The sequence below is a fragment of the Crocuta crocuta genome, unplaced genomic scaffold (genome assembly GCF_008692635.1).
Source record: "Crocuta crocuta isolate KB4526 unplaced genomic scaffold, BGI_CrCroc_1.0 scaffold267, whole genome shotgun sequence".
Lineage (NCBI taxonomy): Eukaryota > Metazoa > Chordata > Mammalia > Carnivora > Hyaenidae > Crocuta > Crocuta crocuta.
The window spans coordinates 1628527-1656525 of record NW_027531899.1 but is presented as its reverse complement, the minus strand read 5'-3'; the positions used below and the strand labels follow the sequence as shown (position 1 = coordinate 1656525).

At 54.1% G+C, this 27999-nt stretch overlaps 3 protein-coding genes across 3 annotated transcripts in view; all 3 read right to left on the bottom strand.

Annotated features, from left to right (window-relative positions):
* LGALS4 (galectin 4) overlaps positions 1 to 1757 on the bottom strand; it is a 9043-nt gene extending 7286 nt beyond the window's left edge. Inside the window, exon 1 of the mRNA XM_077773866.1 lies at positions 126 to 1757. Within this exon, the coding sequence (XP_077629992.1) occupies positions 126 to 170 (45 nt within the window). The 5' untranslated portion in view covers positions 171 to 1757. The remainder of the gene's footprint in view (positions 1 to 125) is intronic.
* A 105-nt stretch (positions 1758 to 1862) lies between these two features.
* On the bottom strand, positions 1863 to 11227 carry ECH1 (enoyl-CoA hydratase 1). The gene is made up of 10 exons (XM_077773867.1): positions 11151 to 11227; positions 10337 to 10532; positions 10100 to 10191; positions 3977 to 4098; positions 3881 to 3929; positions 3628 to 3692; positions 2935 to 3005; positions 2775 to 2846; positions 2348 to 2498; positions 1863 to 2180 (listed from the first exon to the last, which is right to left on the bottom strand). The coding sequence occupies exons 1-10, from the start codon at positions 11188 to 11190 to the stop codon at positions 2076 to 2078; spliced, it is 963 nt and encodes a 320-aa protein (XP_077629993.1). The 5' UTR covers positions 11191 to 11227; the 3' UTR covers positions 1863 to 2075.
* Positions 11228 to 15159: 3932 nt separating this feature from the next.
* Positions 15160 to 24562, bottom strand: HNRNPL (heterogeneous nuclear ribonucleoprotein L). Its single transcript, XM_077773947.1, is given in 12 exon segments — positions 15160 to 15549; positions 16019 to 16114; positions 16219 to 16276; positions 16972 to 17173; positions 17416 to 17537; positions 18801 to 18869; positions 18872 to 19011; positions 22420 to 22492; positions 22577 to 22673; positions 23424 to 23509; positions 23634 to 23871; positions 24477 to 24562. Coding segments are annotated over 11 exon segments (1227 nt in total). The 5' UTR covers positions 23859 to 23871; positions 24477 to 24562; the 3' UTR covers positions 15160 to 15490.
* Between the last annotated feature and the right edge of the window lie 3437 nt (positions 24563 to 27999).

Here is a 27999-nt window from a genome sequence, read left to right as displayed (position 1 = left end):
GGACTCGGGGGTGGGGGTGGGGGAGGGGTGCCTCTGAGGAATCAGGGTGAGAGGAAGCTGGTGTGCGGGGTTCAGGGTGAAACTAGGCCGGGGGCCCGCAGTTAGGGCCTGGGCCCCTATCTCACCGGGTTGTAGGTGGGCTGGTATCCGGGAGCAGGAACATAGGCCATCTTGAGAGGCTGGCTGGTGGCCCGTCGTCGTCGTCCGGTGAGAAGAGGCACAGAAGTGGGGAATGGTGGCAGAGGGCAGGAGGGGGGTGGCTCTTATACCTGAGATAGGGGAGGGGCTGGCAGGGCAGGGTCCACAGGGCCCCTCTTCTGGGCACCCCACGCTCCCGTCTTTTTCTAGGGCGCCCCCTTGTGTCCCTCCTCTTACTAGTCTCGCTGGTAACCAGCCAGAACCCAGATCATCTGGGTCAGGCCAGGGGGACTTAGGTCAGAGCCGCCTCCTTCAGGCCCTTTCGCAAAGAGGAAGTGTAGTGAACTTCAGCCCTGCCAGGGCTTTATCAGAGTCAATAAAAGCCTGGCCAGACCTTTGTTAGCAGAGAGAGGGACAGTTCAGGAGGGGTGGGCAGGGCAAGGCTGCAGGTGTGGCCCATGACAGATGGGCAACGGGGGTGAGTGGGAGCAGGAAGGAACTAGGCGCTCTGGACACTCGGAGGAACTGTGGGAGCACCTACGTTTTTTTGTTTTTTTTTAAATGTTTTATTTATTTCTAGGAGAGAGAGAGAGAGACAGTGTGAGCAGGGGAGGGTCAGAGAGAGAGGGAGTCACAGACGGAAACAGGCTCCAGGCTCTGAGCTGGCAGTCAGCACAGAGCCCGACGCGGGGCTCGAACCCACGAACCGCGGGATCATGACCTAAGCGAAAGTCGGACGCTTAACCGACTAAGCCACCCAGGCGCCCCAGGGAGCACCTACGTTTATTTGCATGCCCACCGCATGCCTGACAGTCCAATGCCATATAACTTTGTTTTTATTTTTTAGCGTTTACTCATTTTTGAGAGACAGAGCATGAGGGGGGGAGGGGCACAGAGAAAGGAAGACACAGGATCACAAGCAACCTCCAGGCTCTGAGCTGTCAGCACAGAGCCAGTCGCAGGGCTCAAACTCACAGATCACAAGAGCTGAAGTCCCCTGCCTAACCGACTGAGCCACCCAGGTGCTCTAGGCTGCATAGATAGTGCCTTAGATCACGACTTCTGGAGCCAAAGGCTCTGGGTTCAAATCTTGCCCTGGCCACTTCCTGGCTGTTTGGTCCTGCATCAGTTTGGCGTTAACTTCAATTTCCCCATTTGCCCATCTGTAAAATGGGGATATTAGTAGTATTGACTTCACAGAAGCCTTGAAAGGACTCACGCAGTGAATAAACGCTCAGAATAGGACTTGGCATATAGAAGGCATTAAATTAATCCGTGGCCTCTTGCACGCATTCCAAACCTAAACCCGGGAGGTTGGGTTTATCTAATGGACACGAAAACCTGAAGCTTAACGAAACTGAGGCAGTCGGGCCAAGACTGGGTAGCAACAGAACTCCAGCCAGACTCCAGCGTCGGATCCCACTACGCTATGCAGTGAGTGGGTGCCAGGCAGGGCGAACACCGCTCTGGAGCCTAGAGCGGACAGGGACACCATCTGGGGCCTTTCCGGGCGGAAGGCACGTGACTTGTGCTTGACCCGCCCCTGCCAGACTTCCTAGTTGTCCTGGGCTGCCCATCGCCAGCTCTGAATGGGCATCGCCCGCGTGGCTCCCATTCCCATTGGCCAAATCTCCGCCCCCAACATTCCGCCCAGCTGAGGTCCGTGGGGGCAGGCGCGTCTTGGCTCCTTGCTGCCTCGCCTCTTTCCAATAAGGACACCAGGCTCATTAAGCTGCTTTACTGTTTGGGTGAAGATGAGGCCCTGGGCACGAGGAAATCAGTGTCGTAGCAACAAATTGGGAGATCAGGCATGAAGGCACGGAGGCGACCGGCTTCCCTCATCCTAATTCTCTGTGGATGAGGAAACGGCACGGGGTGGGGCAAGGGGACAAGGCCAGACCCCCAGGCCAGGGCCTGAGCCTGGTCCTGGGCGGCTCTCAGAGCTTGGAGAAGTTCACGCTCTTCAGGTCCTTCTTCTCCATCGCAGCCTGGACAGACTTCACGATGTCCTCGGTTTGTAGCATGCTCATGTTCCAGGTGGCCTGGATGAAGAGGGTGGAGCACAATGGGAGGGAGGATTGGAGTCGGGCCAATGAAAAACAGGGAAGAGGCAGCGCACCAATCAGAGGACAAGGCCTGTTTGCAGAGGCCCTGATTGGCCGCTCTGGGATCAGAGAAGGGCTGTGATTGGTTGAACAGAAAGCCTTACCATGTAGTTGAGACTCTCAGCCACGGAATGGTTGCGGGAGTAGATCAGGTTGATTTTGGTGCTCTGCGCTGCCACAGGGCTCTTGGTGGAAATCTCTGCCGCCAGGGTGAAGGCCGCCTCGAGCACGTCCTCCTTGTTTGGGAACACCCGACTGCGGATGAAGGGAATCCGTAATGGGGGTGTGTGGGTGGTTGGGGAGGGGGAGTTCTGCAGAGTCCCCATGGATGAGGAATTGACCAACCACTGTGGAAATCGGAAAACCGCCCAGTGAAATAGACGAATCAGAGCAGGGCACCGGACACCAGAATAAAGAAGTGACCACCCAGAGACAGGAAGCCATGTGGAATCCGTGAAGATAACCCGGGGACCCCAGAGCCTCGCCCAGATTGCACCTGAGCCTTCAACCAGCCGAGGCCTCGGCCCCTACCTGACCAGCCCACTGTCCAGGGCCTCATCAGCCATCATCTTGCGGGAAGTGAGGGCCAGCTCGCTGACCAGGCTGCGAGAAAGCAGGGCCTGTCAGGGGACGGCACTCATCCCGGGCCCGGGAGATGCCCGTGGTGCCCTCCCTCGGCTTCTCCGCTCACCTCTGGTTTCCGATGACCTTGGGCAGCCGCTGCAGCGTTCCCACATCTGCTGCCAAACCTATGTCCACCTCCTGGGGTAGGCCATCGTATCAGTGCTTGTGCCCCATACTGTCCCCCACTGTGAAACCGCAGTGCCCATGAATTTCCCCATTTACTGTAGAGCCTCATTCCACACCCACCTCAGAGACTGCCCCCTCCCCACTCCCACTCCATTTAATTGCCATCCACGTGCTTTCACCCAGGTAACTTCCTTCTAGAATACAGCCCACTTCCCAATTCCTCTGCCCTCCCAACTCCTTAGGGTGGGCCATGTCTTATCTCCAGAGGGAAGCCCTCACACTCTGCCCATCTGACCCCCTTCCTGCCTCTACAGCTCCATCCTGTCTGCCTCCTCTCCAGGACTGATCCCAGCAGCAACCCCAGCCGCATCCCCACCCCCGTACCTCTTCTCACCCCTAACCCCATGTAGACTGCATGGCCTCCCCTCGACTTCCTTCGTGGCCAAAGTGTTACTTCTTAAGGTGCAATTCTGATCAACACTTCCACGAAGCCCTCCGGGCTCACTCCAAGCCCTCCCTTCTTCCTCTTCCTCTGCGCCCACTCCCTTAGCCTGCCCTGTCGTTGCTCTGGCCCCACCCAGCCACTCCCTGCCCAGCTCTAAGCAGGACCCAAGAACACGGGAGGATGGCTCACCTTCACCTGGAAGAAAGCATCCTGGGCACAGTACCGGATGTCACAAGCAGTGATGAGGTCCACGCCTGCGAGGTGGAGGCCAGGGGCATTAAGCAACCACAAGGACCAACCCCTCCTCCCAGGTGGCGGGGTCCTAACCCAGGACCGAGTTGAGAGAGCAACTATCTGAGACTGGTGGTCACTGGCTGAGGCAGCCAATAGGCACCCGACCTGCGTGAGTGCCCAGATGTGCCGTGGGTGTCTGCCCACTCACCTGCACCAATACAGGCACCGTGGACTGCGGCGATCACCGGCTTAGGGCANGGGTGGACGGGGTGGGGGGTGGTAACCTGCCCGCCCTGCAGAGCACCTTCTCGATGACACTGAAGGTCTCTTGGTATCTGCGGATGAGGCTACGGAGCTTCCAGCTGATGCGGGCCACGTCATCTCCTTGGGGCTGAAGGATGTCCGAAGCCATGTCCATGANTTTGACAGATGTGAACCCCCAAACCACCACCAGTGTTTTGAGAAAGCCGCTCACACAGCACTTTGCCAGGGATCGCATATGGGGTGTGAAATAAAGAAAAGCTGACATTTTCTGGGCCATGACTCACTTTGTCCTCACAGTGACCCTATGAGGTGGCTCCTATTACTATCGCCAAGTTTACTGGGAGGAAACTGAGGCACAGGACACTGAAGTCCCTTGCCCAAGGTCACACTGGCGTGTGAGTAATGGCCCTGGAACGTTAAGCCGGGGACCATGCACTGGCTCCGGAGGTCATGCTTTTTACCGCTCTGCCAGATGGCACAGGACACGAGAGTTTTGGCAGGAGTCAAGGGTGGGAATGTTCCCTCCGACAGAAGACTCCAGATGGAGCAAATTTTTGTGGCTCCAATTGCAAGACGATCCCGAATCTAACCTTTGCTCCACTAATCGTTCCTTGTGACCTCTCCTTTGGCTAAAATACTTTCTCCTGCTCTCCCTGTGCCCATGTCTGCCCCGACCGTGCCCTACGCGCAGCCGGGAGAGCAGGTCAGGGGCCCTTCCCTTCTTCCCTCCCATCCCACATACTTAGAAGAAAATACCAGGTATGTGCCAGGACCTTCTCAACCCTCCTGAACACTGTTTCTAGCCCATTCCTTTGGGCACACAGGCCCCCAACCGTTGTTCCAACAACACCGGCCCTTCCCAGGGCTTTGTAAATTTATTTTCTTAATTTTTTGTTATCTATGGGCTCTCTCTGCCTACAACAGACTCTCCTCCTATAATGGCCAGGAGACTGACTCCAGGGGCGCCTGGGTGGCTCAGCTGGTTAAGCGTCCGACTCTTGGTTTCAGCTCAGGTCATGATCTCACGGTTCGTGAGTTCAAGCCCCGTGTCGGGCTCCACACGGACAGCGCAGACCCTGCCTGGGATTCTCTCTCTCCCTCTCTCTCTGTCCCTGCTTCTCTCTCTCTCTCTAAATAAATACACTTAAAAAAGAAGAAGAAGAAGAAGACAACGACGACTGACTCCATCATTCTGTCCAGGCCACAGCTCGAAAGTCATCTCAGAGAGGCCCACTTCCGGCCACGTGGGGTAAATAGCAGCCCCGCCAGCCTCCATCTCCTTTCTGTCTTATCTCCTACACTACCCTCTTGTTATCATATAATCATGTGCTTATTTCAGCGAGGGCCTCTCTCCTTTTCCAGGATGTGAATGCTAGGGGTTTTGTCTTCCTGTCCACTCCCACATCCCCAGCGCCTAAACGGAGCCAAGGGCCCCAGAGGGATTCAATAAGTGAACAGTAGGGACAACAGTCCTTGCCCTCGCTGAGCTGCCCTTCCGTGGGGAAGACAAACGCATAAGAAAATACATTTTGTTGGGTGGTGGTTAAGTGCTAAAAAGAAATTACAGCAGGGAAGTGGAATGGAGTGTGTGTGTGTGTGTGTGCGTGTGCGCATAGTGAGGGCTGTTACAGTATTAAATGGGGTGGTCATGGACCCTCTTGTTGGAAAAGTGACTTCTGAGTAAAGATCTGAGGAAGGAGAGGGAGGGAGCTATGGGCCTAGCTGGGATCAGGGAGCTCCAAATGTCAGAAGGGGCCAGTGCAAAGGCCCTGTGGCAGGAATGGTCTGTATGAAGAGCATGGGGGAGGTCGCTATCACTGCAGTGTCGTGAGTGAAGGGGAAAGGGGGAGGAGTCAAGGTTGGAGATATTTATGGGGCAAGACAGTACAGGGCCTCACCGGCCAGGGGGCAAACTTTGCCTTTTTCTCTGAGTGAGGCCTTGCCGCAAGATGGTCCTGAGCAGAATCATCTTTCACTGTCTTCTTCCTGGGGTTCATCCTTCTCATGCTTTTTGCCTCTGAACAAAGCTTATCTGACAAACCAGAAAATCCCTTCCCACATTTGGCCACACCCTCCAGCCTCTGGGCCTTTGCTGCCTCCGCAGCTGGTTGAAATAAGCGAGACCTGAGACAGTTCTTCGGCTAAGGGCAGGACTAAGTTTGTGCGTGTTCAATATGTGTAAGACGGGACCCCCTCCCCCTCGTGTGACCTCAGCCAGGCCACTTCATCCTCTGGGCCTCGGGTTTCTCCTGAATCAAATGAGGGGAACACCCTCCTGAGAGCGGAGGGACATAAGAATTAAAGGCGATGGTGGGGCGCCCGGGTGGCTTAGTCGGTTAGGCGTCCGACTTTCGCTCAGGTCATGATCTCGCAGTTCGTGGGTTTGAGCCCCGCGTAGGGCTCTATGCTGACTGCCAGCTCAGAGCCTGGAGCCTGTTTCCGAGTCTGTGACTCCCTCTCTCTCTGACCCTCCCCTGCTCACGCTGTCTCTCTCTCCCTCCTAAAAAAAAAAAAAAAATGAAAAGTGATAGAGCCCCAGAAGCACTTTACAGCGGGCCTGTCGTGTAAAGGCATCACGGTTACAATTACTGTGTCATTCCACTTGGCCATCCCCTGGCTTCCGCGCCATCCCGTGAAGCCCGGGTGACTCAGCACAACCCACGCTGAGTCCCAGAGCAGGCCCAGCTCAGCACCCTGGGGCACCTCCTTTCACTGGCTTTTCTGGCTTCCCCGCATCGCCCGGACCTGCACACCCTGGCTTTTCCAAACCCTTGCAGCAAAGGACCCCAGACCGTGGTATGAGGTATCTGCCCTCTGAAGTATGAACTACTCAGGGCGCCTGGGGGGCTCAGTCGGTTAAGCGTCCGACTTCGGCTCAGGTCAGGATCTCAGGTTCGTGAGCCTAAGCCCCTCGTTGCCTCTCCACTCTCTCTCCCTCTCTCTCCCTTTCTCTCCGCCCCTTGCTCACCCAAGCTCTCTCTCTCAAAGAAAGAAAGAAAGAAAGAAAGAAAGAAAGAAAGAAAGAAAGAAAGAAATAGACCAGCTCTGCCACTTCCCATACATTGTGAGAACCAGGCAAGTTTCTTCCATCCTCTGAGCCTCAGTTTCCTCACACATAAAATGGGGATGATAATTGAACTCTGTCCCGAAGGGTGGCGGGGAGAATTAATTAATATATATACGATGTCACTCTGCAGGTGCTACCTTCCCTCTTTTTTTTTTTTTTAATTAGTGGTTCCCTTCTGCCATTGGAACTACTAATTAAATCGAGTTTCTCCTTTCTGGCCTGGAGGCTCTTGCTGTTCAAAGTGGAACCAGACAGCTGCACTCGGCCGGGAGTTGAAAGAGGAGGGAGCTGGGCCTGGAACAGCTACAGATGAAGGCCCAGCTTTTGCTTCTCCGGCATGAGCTCCCGGAGGACAAGGCGTGAGAACCGGGGGCTGTGTCCTGTTTCTAGGTCCCTGGCACCCAGGGAGGGGCCGGTTCCGGACTGTGTGTTGTGGACTGAACAAAGGAACGGAAGGAGAACCAAGACAGCAGTAGAAGGTTAGCAAGGGCGGCCTCAGTCACCGCTGGGTCCCCAGCACTGGGCCAGGCCCCGGGCCCAGACGACAACTACCCGCACGGGTCGGGTGGACAAGACGTCAATCACTCCCCGACAGCATGGGGTAGGTGCTGGAAGACACTAGCACTTATTTTATCTTATTTTATTTTATTTTAAAGCGAGCTTCATGCCCAGCGTGGAGGCTTGAACTCACAACCCTGAGTTCAAGACCAAGAGTCGGGGCACTCAACTGACTGAGCCACCCAGGCGCCCTAGGAAGTTATCACTTAAAAGAAGGGACTGGCAACCACGTGAGTTGGCTGTTTTTTTTTTTTTTTTTAATGTTTTTTTTTTATTTCTGAGAGAGAGAGAGACAGCGTGAGCAGGGGAGGGTCAGAGAGAGAGGGAGTCACAGACTGAAACAGGCTCCAGGCTCTGAGCTGGCAGTCAGCACAGAGCCTGACGCGGGGCTCGAACCCACGAACCGCGAGATCATGACCTAAGCGAAAGTCGGACGCTTAACCGACTAAGCCACCCAGGCGCCCCAGAGTTGGCTGTTTTTTAAGTTTCTAGACTGAGGTGAGGCTGGAAGTGAGGCTTGAAGAACCAGAAAGTTCTTCAGAGCTCAGAGAGAGACAGAGTGTGAGTGGGGGAGGGGCAGAGAGAGAGGGAGACGCAGAATGTGAAGCAGGCTCCAGGCTCCGAGCTGTCAGCACAGAGCCCGACGTGGGGCTCGAACTCACGATCTGTGAGATCATGACCTGGGCTGAAGTCGGATGCTTAACCGACTGAGCCACTCAGGCACAAGAGATTTAAAAACTGATTCCACAGGCAGAGAAGGACAAATATCATATGTTTGCACGTAAAGGAGGATTAGGAGGAACTTGACGGAGGAACAAGGGGGAGAAGAAGGGCGGAAATGGTGGGGGAAAGGGAGAGAGGCAAACCATGAGAGACTCTTGAATGCTGACAAAAACTGAGGACTGATGGATGTGGGGGGGGGATGGGCATGGAGGAGGACACTTGTGGGGATGAGCACTGAGTGTTATGTGGAAACTAATTTGACAATAAACTATTAAAAAAATAAATAAATAAAAGAAAAAAAATTAAAAAAAACAAAAAACAAAACTGATTCCAACTCGGCCGCTCACGCAGGAAACTGGACCTTCTCTCCAGGTCGAGAATTCCAGCATCCACAGTTCCCACATCTTTCCATATTCCAGTATCCAGGATACAATCCAAACTTATCCCAAATGCAGATAAAAAGGATGAGACCCAGCTGTTCAGGACAAAAGACAATGGACAGGGATTGACCCCAAAGTGACCCGGATGCTGGAATCAGGAAACAGGTACCTGGGTGCCTCGGTCAGTTAAGTGCCAGCTCTTGATTTTGGCTCAGATCACGATCTCATGGTCCATGAGATCGAGTCCCGCATGGGGCTCTGTGCTGACAGTGCGGGGCCTGCTTGGGATTCTTTCTCTCTCTCCCTCTCTCTCTGCCCCTCCCCTGCTCCTTCTCTCTCTCTTGCTCTCCCAAAATAAATAAATAAACCTTAGCGAGTTTTAAAGCAGTGGTTCTAACTATGATCGAAGGTACAAAGAAAACCGTGCTTGTGACAAATAGTGAGATACGAAACTTCTGTGGAGAAATGGCAAATATAAAAAAGAACCAAATGGAAATTTGAGCACCGAAAACTACAGTGTCCGAAATTTTTTACAAGATCACTGGATGGGCTTCACAGCAGAATAGAGATGACAAAGGTCATGATGAATGTGGTCGTGGTGAATGTGGCCAGTGGAAATTATCCGGTCTGAAGAACAGGCCTGTGGCACAATTAAAAGTTCTAACAGACGTGTAATTGGAAATCAGTTTGTATGTGTTGAATAATTACATGAAAGCATGTTATTATAATACACTTTAGTGACATTAAAAGAAACAACAACAGACTGAGAGGTTAAGGTCCTTGGTCAAGATCAGACTTCAAGGGCACCTGGGTGGCTTAGTTGGTTAAGTGTCCAACTTCGGCTCAGGTCATGATCTCACGGTTCATGGGTTCGAGCCCCACATCAGGCTCTGTGCAGACAGGTAGCTCAGAGCCTGGAACCTGCTTTGGATTCTGTGTCTCCCTCTCTCTCTGCCCCTCCCCTGCTCATACTTTGTCTCTCTTTCAAGAATAAATAAACATAAAAAAAAAAGATCAGACTTCAACACCCATCCTGTCATATTCTGCTGGACTAAATTTGGGCTTTGAATGTTTTAAATTAAAGGAAAAAGAAAGATAAAAGTAGAAGTTAGAAGCTGGTTAAAACCCTAATTAAGAAGCATTGTTCAGGGCACCTGAGTGGCTAAGTCGATGATGAAGCGTCTGACTTCGGCTCAGGTCATGATCTCACGGGTCATGGCTTCGAGCCCTGTGTTGAGCTCTGTGCCAACAGCTTGGAGCCTGGAGCCTGCTTTGGATTGTGTCTCCCTCTCTCTCTCTCTGCCCTTCCCCCACTTGCGTTCTGTGTGTGTGTGTCTTTCTCAAAAATAAATACACATTAAGAAAACCAAATAAACATTGTTCTATTGCCAGGAGCAGGAGAGATTGGCAGGGGTGGGGGGTGGAGAGCACCGGGTACCTGAAGTGAACACTTTTCCTGCCCCAGAGATCACCACTGCCCGGCAGTCAGGGTCTTGTGCTATCTTGTTGAAGCACTCCAGCATCTCTCTGTGGAGGGGCAAGGAGAGAAGGGCTGAGTCTTGGGAGGGTATCCCCTGCCCTCTTGTCCCCCGACCCCCACACCTCACCCCTGCCCACTCCCTCAGCCCTTGCTTCCTCCTGCAGGCAGGCCTCAGTGATCTGCAGGCCCTACCTCCAGCAGGCCTTGTTGATGGCATTTCTCTTCTCAGGCCGGTTTAACTGCACATGCAGAATGTGCTTCTGAGCAGCGGTCACTCGGAGGGACTCGTAGCTGTGGTCTGGGGCTTCTTTGGGGACCTCTTCTTGTGCAGAGGAGCTCATGAGGCGAAGGCAAAGGCTGGGACCCTGAGGAGTGGGAGCCATCAGTCCTGGGGAGGCAAAGGAAAGAAGAGCCTTTGATGACCCCACGTTGGGGTCACAGCTCCTTCAAGGGCAAAGAGGACACATTACATCCCACTGATGTTAGATTGGGGAGCACAGGCCCCTATGAAATCTAAGGGCAGGGGTGCCTGGGTGGCTCAGTCGGTTAACCCTCAGGCTCTTGGTTGGGCTCAGGTCATGATCTCACCATTCATGAATTCGAGCCCCAAACTGGATTTTCTCTCTCTCCTTGCACAACCTCGCCCCCGCCTCCCCCACGCCACCTCACTCCTGCTCACTCTCTGTCTCTCTCAAAACAAATAAAGTTACACACACACACACACACACACACACCCCTTTAAGATTAGGTGCACTTGTCAGTGGCCCCAGTCCACTACTTCAGACCCTTGATCATGGGAAGGAGGGACCCCAGATTGGGAACACTAAGCTGTCAGTCACCCAATTGCAAGCCACAGGCCTACAAAATTAGGGAGCTTTTTCGTTGGGAGCACGTGCTCCCCTGTGTTTAAAGCGCTCCAACCGGGACCCGGGACAGGCTTCCCCATCCTACGGTGGCTACGACAGCACGACAGCGCTAGGGACTCCCGGAGGTCGAGGTGACTCACTCCGCATCAGCAGATCTCGGAATCTGAGAGAAGCCGCCATCTCTGCCGCCTCTGCCACTGAGTTGCTGGTGGGAATGACCGACTGGAGGAAATCAAGGGGGCGGGCACGAGGCTACCATGTTTGGCGAGGGCACCGACGACGCAGCCTGGCTGGCGGTGACGCCAGTTTCTCCGCCATCTTTACTAAGGGCATCCGGAAATCGCTTTCTTAGTCCGCCGATTACAGTTTAGAAATGAGACCTTTGCCCCAGTAGGAACCTGGCCTGTTGCTGCCGGATAGTTCATTAGGGCGCTGTTGTATAATGATGGAAACATCGGAAACAGCTGAAATGTTCAAGGACATAATGGCAGAATAACCGTGGCCCTGCAACTTTGTAATCATGCCCTTGTACCGTGTTAACGGAAAAGAAAAAAGTAATCTAGTACCGAGCATAACCCACACAAGGGAATGAAAATATAGACAATAGACTGGCCAAGAAGGGGCCGTCTGTGTATCTCTTTGAGCTCTCACACACACTATTTTTCATTGTACACAAAGGGAACTGGAGCTTGGGGGAAGGGAAAGTTCCTAGTTCAAGGTTATCTGGGCTTTAGGAGTAAAGAGGGGATCAAAGTGGCTTTGAAGTTCATATTCTTAAAATAATTTCTTTAAAAAATAAGACCAACTAGGGGTGGCTGGGTGGCTCAGTCAGGTGAGCGTCCAGCATTGGCTCAGGTCATGATCTCTCAGTCTGTGGGTTCAAGCCCCACCTTAGGCTCTGTGCTGACTGCTCAGAGCCTGGAGCCTGCTTTGGATTCTGTGTCTCTCCCTTTCTCTATCCCTCCCCCACTTGTGCACTATCTCTGGCAGTCTCAAAAATAAACAAACATTTAAAAAATTAAATAAAGGGGTGCCTGGGTGGCTCAGCGGGTTAAGTGTCTGACTTCGGCTCAGGTCATGATCTCGCGTTCATGAGTTCGAGCCCCGCTGGAGCCCCGCATCAGGCTCTGTGCTGACAGCTCAGAGCCTGGAGCCTGCTTCAGATTCTTTCTGTGTCTCCCTCTCTCTCTGCCCCTTCCCCACTCGTGCTCTCTGTCTCTCAAAAATAAAAAATAAAAATATTTAAAAATAAAATTTAAATAAATAAATAAAAATTCTATACTCCACATGGGGTTCAAACTCACAATCCTGAAATCAAGTTGCACGCTCTAACTGCTGAGGCAGCTATGCTCCCCCAAGAGAAACAATTTAAACATGTACGATACTCAGCATGATCAATTGGTATAAAAAAGATGGTTATACATGTCTGTTTGTGCATAGGCTATAGTACATACATAGAGTATCTCTGAAAGCAGATTCAAAAATTGCTGACAAGGGATAAAAACTGCGTGCTGGGAGACAAGACAGGAAAATTTACTTTTTACCCCTTTGATTGCCTTGAAAACAAATCCTAGAGGATTTAGAAGTTTATGGGGCTCCTGGATGGCTTAATCAGTTAAGCATCCAACATGGGCTCAGGTCATGATCTCGAGCTTTGTGAGTTTGAGCCCCACATCGGGCTCTGTGTTGACAGCTCAGAGCCTGGAGCCTGCTTCAGATTCTGTCTCCCTCTCTCTCTGCCTCTTTCCTGCTCACACACTGTCTCTCTCTCTCAAAAATAAATAAACATCAAAAAGAAATTTTAAAAGAAGTTTATGGCTGCAAGGTGACTGTAGTTTCCCCTTTCCAGATGTTGTCTGAAACACCCTGGTGAAGCAGGTTGTTCATCCCATAAATGCCATGGGACTTCAGATGTTAACAATCTCTCTTTTCTTTTTTTAATTTTTAATGTTTATTTTTTTGAGAGAGACGAGAGCATGAGCAGGAGAGGAGCAGAGAGAGGAGACACAGAATCTGAAGCAGGCTCCAGGCTCTGAGCTGTCAGCACAGAGCCCAATGTGGGGCTTGAACTCACAAACTGTGAGATCATGACTTGAGCCAAAGTTGGACAAACGACTGAGCCACCCAAGTGCCCCATTAATAATGTTTTAAAACTTCACAGTAGGGTGCCTTGGTGGCTCAGTTGGTTAAGCATCTGATTTCAGCTCAGATCATGATCTCATGGTTCATGAGTTCAAGTCCTGTATCGGGTGAGCTCCAGCCCCACATCAGGTGAACATGAGCTCTGCTTCAAGTAAACACAAGCCCTGCGTCTCTTTCCCTCTGTCCCTTGCTCACTTATGCGCTCTTAAAAACAAAACAAGGGGCTCCTGGGTGGCTCAGTCAGTTGGGCGTGCAACTTCAGCTCAGGTCATGATCTCACAGTTCATGGGTTCGAGCCCCGTGTCGGGCTCTGTGCTGACAGCTAGCTCAGAGCTTGGAGACTGTCTTTGGATTCTGTATCTCTCTCTCTCTGACCCTCCTCTACTCATGCTGTCTCTCTCAAAAATAAATTTTAAAAAAGCGTTCAAAAAAAAAACTTCACAGTAAATCCCTCGGGAGCCTGGGTGGCTCAGTCGGTTAATCATCCGACTTTGGATTTTTTTTTAATAACCTCAAATTTTATTTATTTTTGAGAGAGAGAATTGGGGAGAGGCAGAGAGAGGAGACACAGAATCCGAAGCAGGCTCCGATGCAGGGCTTGAACTCCTGAGCTGGGAGATCATGACCTGAGCTGAAGTCGGATGTTCAACCAACTGAGCCCCCCAGGTGCCTCCAAGATTTTAAGTAATCTCGACGCCAAATGTGGGCCTCAAACTTAGAACCCAAGATCAAGAGTTGCACTCTCTTCCAAAGGAGGCCGCCCGGTGCCCCAGTGGGTTCATTTTCAAGGGCATGTGCATGAACAAGGCACAACTGACTGTGCTTTTTACTTGTTCTTCTAAGATGACAACTTCTTCCCTCCACTGTGAGTCAAGGTCCCTCCCACCCTACTGCCTGCCACGCCCCCCCAACGCTCCAATCCACAATTGCAGAGCGCCCATCACATGGCATTGTTTACAGTAGCTAAAAATTAGATTTTACCTTTAAAAGCAGGTAAATCAGGACACGTCCCTAGCTGGCACGCAAGGGGCAGAGGCGGCAGCTGTGGGTGCGGTGCGGCACACAGCGCTGCATTGCACGGGGCATTTCCTTACAAGCAACACTCGGACGCCTGGGTGGCTCAGGTCATGATGTCACGCTTGTGAGCTGGGCTGTGCTGTCCCCTAGGCCCGCTTCATGTCCCCGTCCCCCTCACTGCCCCTCCCCAACTCCTGCTCTGAAAGCAGCAAACCGTTCAGACGCCACATTTTAGGAGGGAAAGAAAAAAGACCCAAACTCATTGAAGGGACTGGGGAGACTTTCACCTTTGATCTTTCTCAGGTCTTCATTTCCAACCTTATAAAAACAAGTTGCCACTTGGCAGGATTAAGGTTTTTGGTTTGTTTTTCTCAACGTTTTGAAGTTTTTCGGCAACACTTACTTTTTTTTTAATTTCTTAAGTGTTTTTATTTATTTATGAGAGAGAGCGTGATCAGGGGAGGGTCAGAGAGAGAGGGAGACACAGAATCTGAAGCAGGCTCCAGGCTCTGAGCTAGCTGTTAGCACAGAGCCCGACGCAGGGCTTGAACCCACAAACTGAGATCATGACCTGAGACGGAAGTCGGACGCTTAACCGACTGAGCCACTCAGGTAGGTGCCCCTGGGCAACATTTACATTTTAAGGGACTCTCCAACCAGATTCGGCTTGTGGGCTTGTGTGGGCAGGGCCCTGGCAGACGGCCGCCTGCTGCCCGGCTCCCCCGGGGGCCCCCATTCCTTGGTGGACCAGACCCCCGCANCCTGGGCAACATTTACATTTTAAGGGACTCTCCAACCAGATTCGGCTTGTGGGCTTGTGTGGGCAGGGCCCTGGCAGACGGCCGCCTGCTGCCCGGCTCCCCCGGGCTCCCCCGGGGGCCCCCATTCCTTGGTGGACCAGACCCCCGCGGCCTTCCGGTTCCGGACCCCAGCAGAGGGCCAGGCGGGAGGGAAGCAGACACACCCTGGAATGCCAGGAAGCACACTGTGTATTTTCCAAACAATTTTATTGAAATGCGCCAAGAGTACACAGGCAGCACAAATGTATGAACAGGAAAAAAAAAATCACATGTACAATAATTTTTTAAAAAGTGAAGGTTAATCTTGGGAGATCTCAGTTCCCCTTCCCTCCCCCTCCAGACTTCCAGCGCTTCCATTATGCTTAAGCCTACTAACCTAGCATTTAAAAAAAGGAAAACAGGAACTTTTGCAAAAAAACAAAAACAAAAACAAAAACCCCAAAACAAAACAAAAACCAAAACAAACAGCATAAAGGAAAGAAACGTTTTCCTGCTCAGATGGGACTCTTCTGAGGCACCTATTAGGAGGCGTGCTGAGCGGTGGAGAAACACAACTTCAGGGTGTAAGGGTACGGCCCATCTGCGCGAGAGAGAGAGAGAGAACAGAGACACTTGTGGGGACCCCTCTCCAGGGCTCTGACGGGACGGCCCAGCCCCGCCCCGCCCCCACCACTGCAGCGGGACCGGTCACGGTCACGGCCGCTTTTCACCCGCGGGCCAGAGCAGTCCCCTTCCTGGGTACTGAGCCAGCTCCAGCGACAGACACTGCTGGCTGTTTACCGGCAGCTTCTGATGCACAGAGTGCCACTCCCGAGGGGATAGTCGGGGTTCAGCGCCAGGCTGGCAGGGCGGGTGGCGGCCAACAGCCAGGCTGGCCCTCCCACGGGGACCATCGGGCCAATCTCCTGGCGACCAGGTTCCCCTGCCCGTGTCAGGAACGGTGAAGAGATTTCTGGGGCCCGATGTCGGTGGCGGGAAGGGCGGCTCTGGCCTGAAGCCGGCCCACCGTCAGCCTGGAGGGGCCGGCTGCCGGACACGCAGGTACTCACTGGGGTTCTTCATCTGGTAGTGATTCAGGAAGCCCAGAGTCTCCAGGGCGTCGCTCTTAGACTCCCACTCCAGCAGCCCGGAGGAGCTGCGCTCACCTGCTCACGGGGCAGAGGTTTTAGGCCGGGCAGGAGGCAGGGGCCGGCCGGCCGCCCGCCCACCCGCAGCCCAGGCCCGGGGGCGAGGACGGACCGGTACTCACTTTTGCCTGAGAACACTTTCACAGAAGACGGTCGCTTCACCCCCAGCTCGTCGCAGATCTGCAGAGATGCAAACCCCGTTGGGACACAGGAGGGCCACACGGCAAGGCGCAAGCGGCCCGGAAGGGGAGCGCTTACACTCCGACTGAAGCGTTTCTAAGCTTTCATCACACAACACGCTCTGAAGTGGCCCCGTGGCCCAAATAAGGCGAAGACCCACTCCTCAGCCTCCGTTTTTACCAGAGTTAACCATCATCATTACAGTGTTACTGTTACGTTACCAAACAATGGAGAAACCGCTTTTTAAAATCCCCATCTACGGCCACTCGGGCGGCACTAAGCAAATGTTTGCTGAACCGAACGGCCACGCGTGAGGCCAGGGCAGGGTCTGAAGTCCGTCTGCCGCTCAGCCTCGCGCCCCTCCCGGCCCGGTTTCCTCAGGCCCGGCCCTCACACGAGAGCTCCCCTCCAGTGTTATCTGGGTCCCGAAGGGCCTGACAGGGTGGATATTTGAGGCTGGACTCTGACCACTGCACGGTGTCACTCGGAGGAGGAAACTTCCAGAGAAGCTGCCGCCCACCCCTGCCTGTCAAAACTGCACACGGAGTCTGGTGTCCTCCTCGGCCCGTCTATCCTGGTCCCTGCCGTGACCCTGGTACCCAAGCTGGGGCCTGGCAGAGCGCGGGGCCTCCACGGAGACCTGCTGAAAGTCTGAAACAAAGAGCCCGTTTGGACGGCCGTGGCACAGCACCCACCTCAAAGAAGTTCTCCTCGGTCACCTCCAGAGGGGCGTTGAAGAAGTGCAGCACGTTGCTCGGGTGCTGGATGCGGTTCTTGGCCGCCTGCTCCGGAGTGGAGAACCGATTGTTCCTGGACTCGCTGAAGTCTTTGTAACTGCACGACCCGTCTTCCAGCCCGTATGACTGCCCGGGCATGATGGCCGGCTGCTTGGAGACGCTGCAGCGCCGAAGGGAGCCCTCGGTCAGCCCCCGAGCCCCGCATGGGGGCCTCGCTCCACAGCCGAGGCGAGGCCGGCGCGCTTTCCCCCCTCACTGCTTCAGCTGAGCCCCAGGGAGCATTCCCACCACACCCCACTCCTGCCTGGACACGCAGCCGGCCCTCTCCCAAGCGGCCCGTCCCGCTTCCCTCCTTCGCAGCTCCTCTCCGACACTCCTGAGCCCGCGGGGCGAGGCACCTACCAGACGTTCAGCTTCTGCCCGAACATGAAGTTGTTGTTGAGGTGAGTGATGGCCCGGTCCACGGCATAGCCATCAGCCATTTCCACCATGGCGGCCCCCGGCTTGCTTTTCATAAATTTCACCTGGAGGACGGCAACCATGATCAGCGCCATCAGCCAACCTCCAGGGACCCCCACCCCGGTCCCACCTGTTCTGAGTCACTTAAACGCCATAACTCCCGGCTCCGGAACGAGGCTTCCATCTCCTCACTTAGGAATAAGGTTTCGGGAGAACTGAGCAGCGGGTCTGACCCACAGGAAGTGCTCAGCTCAACAGCGCGTTTCTAACGTCAGTCAGGAGATGGTCCCTGGGCCTATCACTTAACGAAGCACGACAAAAGCCAGGGGACATGGCGAGAAAATAAAACGTCAGGCTCCTGGCTCTCAGCAGAGACCCAGCTTCTGATCCTGTTCCCCCACCCCGCCCCTCCCCATTCCCTGCTCACGCATGAGCGCACACTGTCTCAAAAATACTTAAAATTGGACACCTGGATGGCTCGGTTGAGTGTCTGACTTTGGTTCAGCTCATGATCTCACAGTTCGTGAGTTCGAGCCCCGTGTCAAACTGGGGCCTGCCTCAGATTCTGTGTGTCTCCCTCTCTCTGCCCCTCCCGTTCTTGCTCTTTCCCTCTCTCAAAAATAAACGTTAACAAAAACAAAACAACCTTGAGGGGCAAAAAAAAAAAAAAAGAAACCGTTTCTGTGTGTGTGTGACAGCACTGAAGACAGTAAAACAGAACAGGCACTGAAGCCCAGTTCTGTTCCCAGGCTCTGAGCCCTGCTCCCATGTGAAGGTCTGTGAACCTGGGCAAGTTATTCACCCTCCGTGCCTTCATTCCCTTCTTCGTCTAATTGATGATTCCAGTGAAATGCAAGTTACTACATGCTGAGCATTTTTAATAGTGCCTGACACACAGGAGGAATGCTCAGCCTGCACCAGCCGCTGCTGCTTTGATGTGTGGGCTAGGCCGCGCTGCAGGCTCAGGCAGAGGCACGAAGCCAGCTGGTCAGACGTGAACCGCCTGGTACACAGGCAAGGCAGGAAGGCCCGGTACTGCCAGATCATCCTAAGTTTTCTAGAGAGAATCCTCACATGGTGATCTCTAACTACATGAAGTTTTATAAATCACGCTCATGTAATATTGAGTAGCAGTGCTTCTGTGTTTAAAAAGTCCTGGAGTTAACACCCCCACACAGAGAGGGCCAAACAAAATGTCTGCAGCTGGTCCCCTGCTCAACTGAGCTCCCCTCTCGGAACCAGCTGGCCCCTAGCCAGGCTCCGTCTCCCCCCGTAAGAGCTTGGGCCCGGCAGGTCTACAGGGAAGCCACGCGCTGCACGCGACTCACCTTCTCCACGTTGCCATACAAGCAGAAGACATTGAAGACCCGATCACAGTTCATCTTAGACTGGTCCAAGCNCGCGGCGGGCGGCGGGCAGGGGCGCATGAGCCACGGGAGTCCACGGAGGGGAACCCCCTGCCCTCACCATATTCTGCGGGGTGGTCTCCCAGGAGAGGGGGCTGTCTCTGGCGTTTGTTAGGGTTGCTGCCAGGGTCACCTGCGGACAGAGAAAACAGTTAGAGCCGAACTGGGCACAAAGGGGGTCTTCCCTCCTGACTAGAGGCTAACCTCGAAGACCTCCAGGTGCTGCAAGCCTTAGGCAAAGCCTCCCTTCCTTGAGCTGCTGGGGCCCCCTTCCTGCGGCCTGACCCTGGGTGGGCCTGAAGCCCAAGGCTCCAGGCTGGGGCCCACTTCCCGTCCCCAGCCCGTACCACGCAGCTGGTTTCCTCTCTCTGGGAAAGAGGCGGCCCGCTTCTGGGCTCGCTCTCCCTTGCCCCGGCCCGAATGGGAGGCCCGGCTCTCGGGTCCCCTGGGAAGCCCTGCAGAGGCTATGGAAGCTGTTAAGTCACGGAGGCCGACAACGGATCTCTGCAGCAACTCCCGCTGAAGGGAGGGGAGCGAAGAGCAGGAAGACAACCGAGGAAGGGCAGGTCAGAAGGAAGGTAAAATCCGGCCCCCAAAGTCCCAAGGTTCTAGAAGCTCTAGGCCCACCCAGCTCTCTAGGCCCACCTTCCTCGACCCTGGTCTGCCCACAGCCCTCTCCCCCCTCCACCCCACCCCGTCACATCGGACCCCAGGAGAGGGGCCGTAGGCAAGGACAAGCAGGGCAATAGGAGAACCAGTTCAGTTGAGCAGTCGCATACAAGGCATCGACATTCTCAGACCCGGACAATGGCGCAGATCCACCCCAGAGCCCTCTGCACTTCAGAGTCGCCACGTGACTTGAGCGCTCGAGTGCCGGACACTGTGCTGAGCGCTTTACAGACATCGCCGCTTCTGAAATTCCTCACAACAACCCTATGAGGTAGGTGCTGGTGCAGCCCCATTTTACAGATAAGGAACCCGAGCACTTAACTTTTAACTGAGCAGTTAAGAGACACAAGCTGGCCCAAGGTCACAAAGCAAGTTAGCAGCTGAGCCAGGATTTGAACCCAGGTCTGGCAGACTCCAACACCCACGCATCGAGACCACTGCCCTTTCCTGCCACCCAGCCTGGGTTTCGTTTTCCACAATCAGTCATTACAAAGATGGAAAAGGGCTACTTACAGCAGAAGTACAGAGTACAATGTCCATTTGTCACAAAAAACAAATCTGTATTTTCTCTTACCATTGGACGCTTCAACAGTGAGTTAGCACAGTTCTGAAAGATGGCGTCCCATCAAACATACACTGCGACCCTGCATCACATGGTTTTACAGTCATAAATACAAGTTACGGCACACATCCGCTACAAATCTTTTCTTTAAGAATTGTTTTTTTTTTTAAAGTCAATGCTTTTAATCAAAAATGGCTCACAGATGTTCTCTCCTCAGAAGATACCAGAAAAGTGGAAAATAAAGGTGTATGAAGTGGGTAGTGTCCCTCCGTGTTGTCACCTCCTCACATTGTGTGCTGCAGTGCGGTGGTGCGGTGCTTCTGGCTGTGTGGCGCTCCGTGTGCGTGTCTCCTGGTTGTGAAGTGTGCCGGGGGCCCCACTACGCCCGCGCTGTGGCCTCGGGAGCGCGCCCGGTTACCCGCCAGCAGGTAACTGTGTACCTCTGAGCTGTTTGGCTGTCTGGTTTTAGGTCTGTTTTTTTTTTTTTTTTTTGATTTTTTTTTTTGTTGCTGTTGTTGTTGTTAAGTTTTTTTTTTTTTTGGTTTCTGATCTCCAGTTGGTGCAGATTATGTTGGCAGCCGATGACTGCGGAAAAAATAAAAATATCAAAACAGAAAAGAAAAAAAAAAGGCCCTCCCCAAACCAAAGGACTTAAAAAAAACAAAAACAAAAAACAACCCACATGGCGAGGAATGGAGAGAGGATCCTATTGTCTTGGAGGCCCATGGAATCTACTTCAGTCTATGAAACGTTCTCCGAAAAGAGCGCCGCTGGCTGGCTGGGAGAGCTCTGTTCTCTGTGTTTCCTACTTCTGTGTACATTCTCGGGTTCAAGTTTGCTTGGATTTTGCCTTTTTTTTTTTTAATGTTTAATAAAAAAGCAGTGTCTGCTGCCATGTTGCGTCTCTTTCTCTCTTTGTCTCTGTCTGCCTCTGTCTCTGTGCTTGGAGCTGTTCCGTGGAGCACGGTGTGGTGTTCTTGATGTAGTGAGCTCAAGTCTGCGGCTGTTTCTGGGGACGTGGTGGAGGCTGCGTGTTCTGTTCTCTCCAGGAAGAGCTAGTGGTTCCTACCCTGTGTGTTGGTGGGCAATGTGCAGAGGCGGAGCCGCTGAAGTACGGTTCCCGAGGGGTGGCGAAGCACCGCCTCACTCCAGGTCCCCTCATCGGCTCTCGTGTTTGGCCCCCAGCCTCGGGGCGGCCAAAGCGGAGAGGCATCGAAACCAATGCACAGCCGGCCCCTGCCACTAGCCCCTGCCGGTCTGCACATCTTCTATTTGTGTTCCTTGGAGAAGAAATGGTTGGTTGCCATGTTTCTGTTAGCGGTCATGTAATGCCATTGCCCGCTCTGGTACATTCACTCGGTCACCAATTTGCCTCTGATCTCTGGAGGGGCAGCCATGCCCACAGCGCCCATTGTGAGGGTCCTGGGGAGAGTCTAGCCCACCCTGCCCATTGCTTCCCAGCTGCGAGGGCGAGCAAGACGGGCCTGCCTGGGAATGGGGGCCTTTGGCCTCCCAGAGCCTGTGGGAGGTCAGCGACCAGCCTCCTCCCTCAGCCCGCAGCCTAGTCCGACGTAGCAGACCAGGACACACAGAGACGGACGGTCCCGCTGAGGGGGTGCGGCTGGTTTTCAAAGGCACTCCTCCACCTCTCCCTCCTATCCAAGGCAGACCATTCTTGACAGATTCTAGAAAGGGGGTTGTCCATTTGGGCCCCCCGCAGAGATGTTGAGTCCCCTCTACAAGTGAGGTGAGGCATGTCCGCCCTGCTCCAATCCAGGGTGTCTCACCTCCACAAGGTCAGCTTGCTCAAAGGCTCTGCTCCAAGGGCCCAGGAACGAACCCTCATGGCCTCCCGGGTCTGCTCCCCCCGCCTCCCCCAGCAGGCCCTCTCCATAGCGGAGAGCAAGAGAAGCCGTCCTGGCCCAGTGAGAATGGAGAGCTGATGACCCTGAGCAGGTCCCAGAAGGGAAGCAGCAGAATCCATCTGGGAGCTGCCGCCAGTTTATAAGCCGCCGCCTTGCCCTGTGCTCAGCTGAGGACCTGCTCCCCACCCCGTCCAAGCCTCTGCCTTGGCTCTGCACCCTCAGCCACATCAAAGGGCCCCCAGCAGCGGCTAGAACCTACAGAGGCCCCTTCATTCACTGTCTCCCACTGGGGTGTCTTTTCCAAGACCTGATCGCCCCCCCAGGCCCTCCCATGTCCACAGGGAGCCCAATGGCATTACATAACCCTGAGCCCGGGTCTATGAAGTGCACTAGTCAAGTGAAGGCAAGGCGGGTGTGTTTAGAACAAAGTGGCCATCAGGATTACCTTGTCCACTGAGATTGGGGTTTGTGTAGTCCCAAGTGTCCTGATCGTTCTTGAATACATTCAAGCGTGTAGGCTGCAGGGACAAGACACAGCTTGAAATTAGCCAGGCCCCGGCTCCCCCGGAGGCCGACAAGGGGCAGTCATTTCCAGGACCTACCTTTGCATATTCGATCTTCAGAGTGCAGCAGCCCGAGTAAATGTCAGCCCCATTGAGTGAGGCTTTGGCCCGCTGGGCACTCTGCACAGAATCAAATGTGAGTAAAGTTAAGGAAAGCCCTGGGATGGGTGCTCTCTGGGAAGGGCTGCAAGCTGGCCCAGGAAGGGAGGACAAGGAGCACTGAAAGACCACATTGCACATGCGCTCTACACGTGTGCTCCCTGCCCGGTCACTAGCCGCCTGCACGGAGACGGGCTGGAGGGCTGCCTGGGCGAGTGGCCACTGTCCTGAGTTCCCCTGTCGTCTGCACTCCCAGCCCAGAGTGGCTGGCAGCCCCCACTGCCACCGCCCCAGGCTAAGCCACTTTCTTTTTTAGCCCAGTCCTCTCCCTCTTATGCCACGTGCTGTGATCAAAGCCGATCTTAACACATCAACCAGATGATGCTCCCGCCTCGGGACTCCATCAGCGGCTTCCCACTGCGTAGACGCCCTGCTGACCTCTTCCAAGGCCTGCAGGAACCTTCTGCTTCCGCCTGCACCAAGCTCCTGCCCACCTGAGCACCTCTGCACGAACCAGTTCATGTCTTGGAACACCAGCTCCTACCTCCTCACAGAATTAGATACACCCTGTCAGGTGTCCTGGTCACTCCCTGCACCCCACTTCTCCCCCACAGCACTTGACCGTGAGCTTTCACGTACGTCACAGACTGCTTATGAACGACCCCTCCCATCAGACTGGGCACGCTCTGAAGGAATGTGGCAAACAGCAGGCACTCAAGAAGTTCCATGCTGGTTGAAAAGACAGAACATCCACCTCAAAAAACCCCCCTCTCCCAGCAAAGGATATTCCACCATGGCCTGGACGCCATTCTTCCGGAAAATAACAATTCTCTGGACGGGGCCACAAGGATTGCAGATAGTGTAAAGAACATCCTGTAAGAAGTACATGGGCAAGATGAAAGGGCACCGGTAGGTCAATCTGCCTCAGACAAGGGGACAGGAAGGAAAAAAGGACGATCTGACAGAAGCATCTAAAACAAGGCTCGCTGACACGCACCGTGGTGATCGAATAGATCGGGTTCAGGATGGTAAAGAGAAGCACGCTGTTGACGCTCCGGGAGTCATCCGAGTCCCCGGGGCGGGAGATCTTCTGGCTGGTAGAGTAATTGACGAAAGCCGGGTGGCCAGCGATGTAGATCTGGTTGTCGGCTGCGTAGTTCACGGCGTTGCAAGCCCCTAGAACATCTTCAAACTCCACCAACGCTTGTCTCTTTTTCGGCATTACTACCACATAACTGGCAGAGAGAACACAGGTTTCAGTCCTTCCAGAAGGCAGACAAGAGGAAGATGTTCCACTTTCTGTGAACTGACTCCTCTCTCACGACTCCTCTGTACCTCCATCACGTTTTCCTGACCTGAACACCCAACACCCGAAGTGGCACAACAGATGAAAGAGCCCGCATCACCTCCTCTGAGAAGCCTGCCTTCCTGAAGCCTCCTCCCTTGACTGAGGCAGCTGCCTTCTACGGACTCCTGGACTTTCCTATCACAGTGCTGACCACTCTGGGTAGGTGGCTGTCTGGGAGAGGCCAAAAACAATCTCATTTGCTACTCTATTTCCAGCACCTAAGGTGTGACAAATACACTTAGTAACTATTCGCTGAATGAGAGAATGCGGACTAGAAACTCTAGAAACTATAAAGTGGGGGGGGGACATGAAACTTACTAAAAATCTGGCCCCAACTAGGACAGCCAAACCCAAAAGCAGAGGGGGCACCAGGACATAGCCAAAGGACCCTGGGCCAAACTGGCCACACCCCTTCCAACCGAAAACTAAGAACGCACAGGAAGCTAAGAAGTTGACTCCTCTATGTCCACCCCTGGCCTCTGAGCACAGTACCTGATGGGTCCAAATTCCTGCAAGGCCTCCACAAGGTCAGCTTCCACCACTCCGTCGATCAGGCCCCTGATGTGGACAACTGGGGAGGCAGGGGTTTTGTGGGGGTCATCGTAGTTCTCCTGAGAAAGGAAGCAAGAACGTAACTTTGTTTCCTGCTGTACGAGATAGTGGCCCGCTGCCGTGGGTGCTGCTGGGGCCGCAATCGATGAAACGCTTAAGTGTCATCGCACGGCAGACAACAAAGGATGGCACTGCACAGATCGGCCCAAAAAAGGGTTTGGTGCCGGCTAAGTACAGGCCCCAGGGGGTGGCCACTTCCCTATGGCTCCTACTGCAAATGGAAAATGAAGCATGTCCCCTACCTTACCTTCCTCCTAGAACTTCTCTTCCCAGGGGCCAAGAAAACAGGGGAAGGACTGGGGTGGAGAGGGACAGCAGTTGCAAGAAGCGCTCCAAGGGTCCTCTGCCACAACCAGAATCAGAACACCCCCTCTGCGCCTGATGGTCTCTCTGCCCTTTCCCCAGTGAAACGCATTGCTCAGCCATGCATCACTGCTCCCCACACTCACCCCCAGGTTCAGTCACAGCACAACAGCCCGTAACCCAGGAGCTGTGAACGCCAGGGCAATCTCGACTGCCTCAATTCTTTAATAACCCACCAAAATTTGTGTTGGAAAACACTGCCTAGGCCAGCCTCAAGAAAAACAAGACAAAAAAGGTCCCTCTGAAAGAAAAAGAAACTCCAACCCACATGGCTATAAACCAAGATCATTCCCTTCCAAGAACTATCTTTCCACCCACACACAGAGAGAAGCCGCTGGGAATCATAAGAAAAGTAACTTTCCCCGTGTCTCCTGGGCTCTGGGCCCAAACTCCTGTCTGGGCACTGCCAAGCAGAAGCCCCTGAACAGGGGCAGAATTGGATCCTATTTCAGGAATGAACCACACAGACCACAGGAGGCACACCCGCCTGATGATGGCTACCAGCTCAGCAGTGTGCAGTTCCACAGCCTGGAAATTCGAATCCTAGCCCCCCCTCCCCACCCTCCCAGCTACAGGATCTACACAAATTCACCTCATCTTTACAAGTCCAGAAATGTAATACCGCCCTGTTACCTCATACCGAGGTCTTGAAGATTTAATTAAGGAATTTTTTTAAATGCGTGAAAAGGGGCCAGGCACAGATTAAACCACTAGGAAATCACAGCTACAGATCACCATGAGAGCCTGGAAAACCCTGCAAATGGCCGAACGGGAGAGGGCTTCAGGAACTTGCAGGGAGGAACTGGGCTCCAAGCCAGGAGGAACAAATGGTGGTCCTTTCCGACTACGAGACCGAAAACTTAACTCTCACCCTCAGGGACCACTTTGGTTCACCAAATCCAACCCTAACTGCATCCAGTTAACTCCCGGAAATTGTAAGCTAACTTGTGGCGGTTCCAAAGCTTATTTAATTCCCAGACGGCTAAAAAGACCTTTCACGAGCTTTTCTTCCGGTGTTCACCGCCCACAAAAATGGGGACACATTCTGTTCTGGGGGAAGAGCCTCAAATAAAATCAACTGCTCTGCTGAGACCAACTATGACACTATATGGATTCAACAGTGATCGGGCAGAATTCCCCACTCAAGCGCGGAAAAGGCCACCGCCCACCCATTCCCGCTCACGCGGTGCCACCCCGCCCACGAGGCCCAAGCAGAAGAAGTGCGCTTGCGCATGAGGACCTTGAATTAAACGATAAAGGGGGAGGGAAAAAAAAAAAACGGCTGNGGCGCAGAACCCGCCTCCCCCCGCCTCTCATTGGGGGAGGGACACGCCTGTCACCCGCCGCCCCCACCCGATAGGGGGAGCCACTGGTCCCGCCAAGGGGGGAGGGGAAGCCTCTGCACGCCTTGCACGCCTATTGGATGCAGCCCACGCCGTTCTGCAGGAGGGCCCGCCCTCGTTTGTCTGGGACACTCCTTATAGGCTAGCGCTTTCTGCCAGTCATTTCGCCAACCCCGCCGCCTTAAAATAAACTCCAATTTGATAGGTCGGATTTCTGGCACGGCCTGCCCTCCTTTGGAGCACCTGATAGGAACGGCGCTCCCCACTCGCCTGAACAGCCCCGCCTTCTTTCCACTTTCATTGGCTTCTTCGCTAATCCCTCAAACCGAAACGTCTTAGTCTTCCAGTCCCAGCGACTACCTTCCCGCGCCACTTGGCATGGAGAAAAGGAAACCCCTCCCTTTTGCCACTCTCCAGTGGTTACTGCAGGTGCCCATCTTCTTCGTCTCTACTCGATTAGTCAATGAAAGGGTCCCCTCACTAGACAGTAGGACCACCGGTGGGCTTTGATTGGGTGAAAAAGGGAAGCCCTCCCCAGGCCGGTAGGCGCTCTTTGGCGCAGTCAAGGAAAGGATCCGAAGCGAGAGCGCAAGCGCGAACAGGCTTTCTGACGTCTCTGGAGGCGGGGCGACCCTCTCAACCGGCGAAGGCCTCTGACCACCCCAAGTATTGATTAACATGCCGCGGGTGGGTAGCGCCCGAAGCCTAGATCGAGACAGAGGGGCAGCTGCCAGTGCAGCTCTGTCCCCGCCACTACCTTACTACTCTCCACCTCGAACCTTCACAGTCCCAGAGGAATTGCCATAACCCAAACTTAACCTTTGCAGGAGAAAACCATTTGCTACTGCTGACTGTCTTAGGACCCTGTCAAGTTCGCGGGTTCATTCCACCGCTCCACCTCTATATTCGGCCACAACGGTGCCTTTCCGTTTGCGCACCTTTCGACCTCTGCCCGTGCACGTCCTTCCCTCTAGAACACTTTGCCCACTAGTCCTGCCGAAGGGATCACTCCTCTTGTCCGTGCGGCAGTCTCCGCTCTGAAAGGCGTTCCTAGTCCACACCAGCCCTGCCTCCGGGCCTGCCGTGTGACAACCCCTGACCACTCAGGCCAGTGGTTTCCACGCGACAGTCCTGACCTCCCTGGCTTGCAACAATCTGGGGACTCTTCCTGCGTGGAAGTCGTGCGGGGCAAGGGTGAGCCAGGTCCTTGGGGCGTCCTGAGGTTCTACGCGTCTCTTCCTTCCTTGGAGACGGGGTAGGGAGACCCCGAGCCGGAACTTAGGGGCAGGGCCGGAGGCTGAGCCGGGATCGCGCCTAAGGCTCTAATGTTACGGGGCTGACTGCTGCAGGTGGGAGACGCTGCGCTTACACAGGACTGAGTCGTGGAAGTACGGGCGACTGCCCCAAAGATGCTTCGGAACATTCCCAGTGGGTGAAAGAGGGTTCCCGAAATAGGAGCCCTCGTGGAAACTAAGTTTGAAATAGGATCAGTGGCACTAGGAGAGTGAGACAGGACTGGTGGGTCCGCGGGTTTGGGAAGATAAAGTTGGGAGTGGGCTGATGGGGTCTAAATCAGTTCCCGGTCACACCGGGAAGCTCCGAAACGGCCAGCCGAGCACACCGGGGGGCGGCGCAGCTCCTCCGACACGTGATCCGCGCGAAGGGAGCGAGGCGGGGCGGGTCCCACCGAAGGGCGG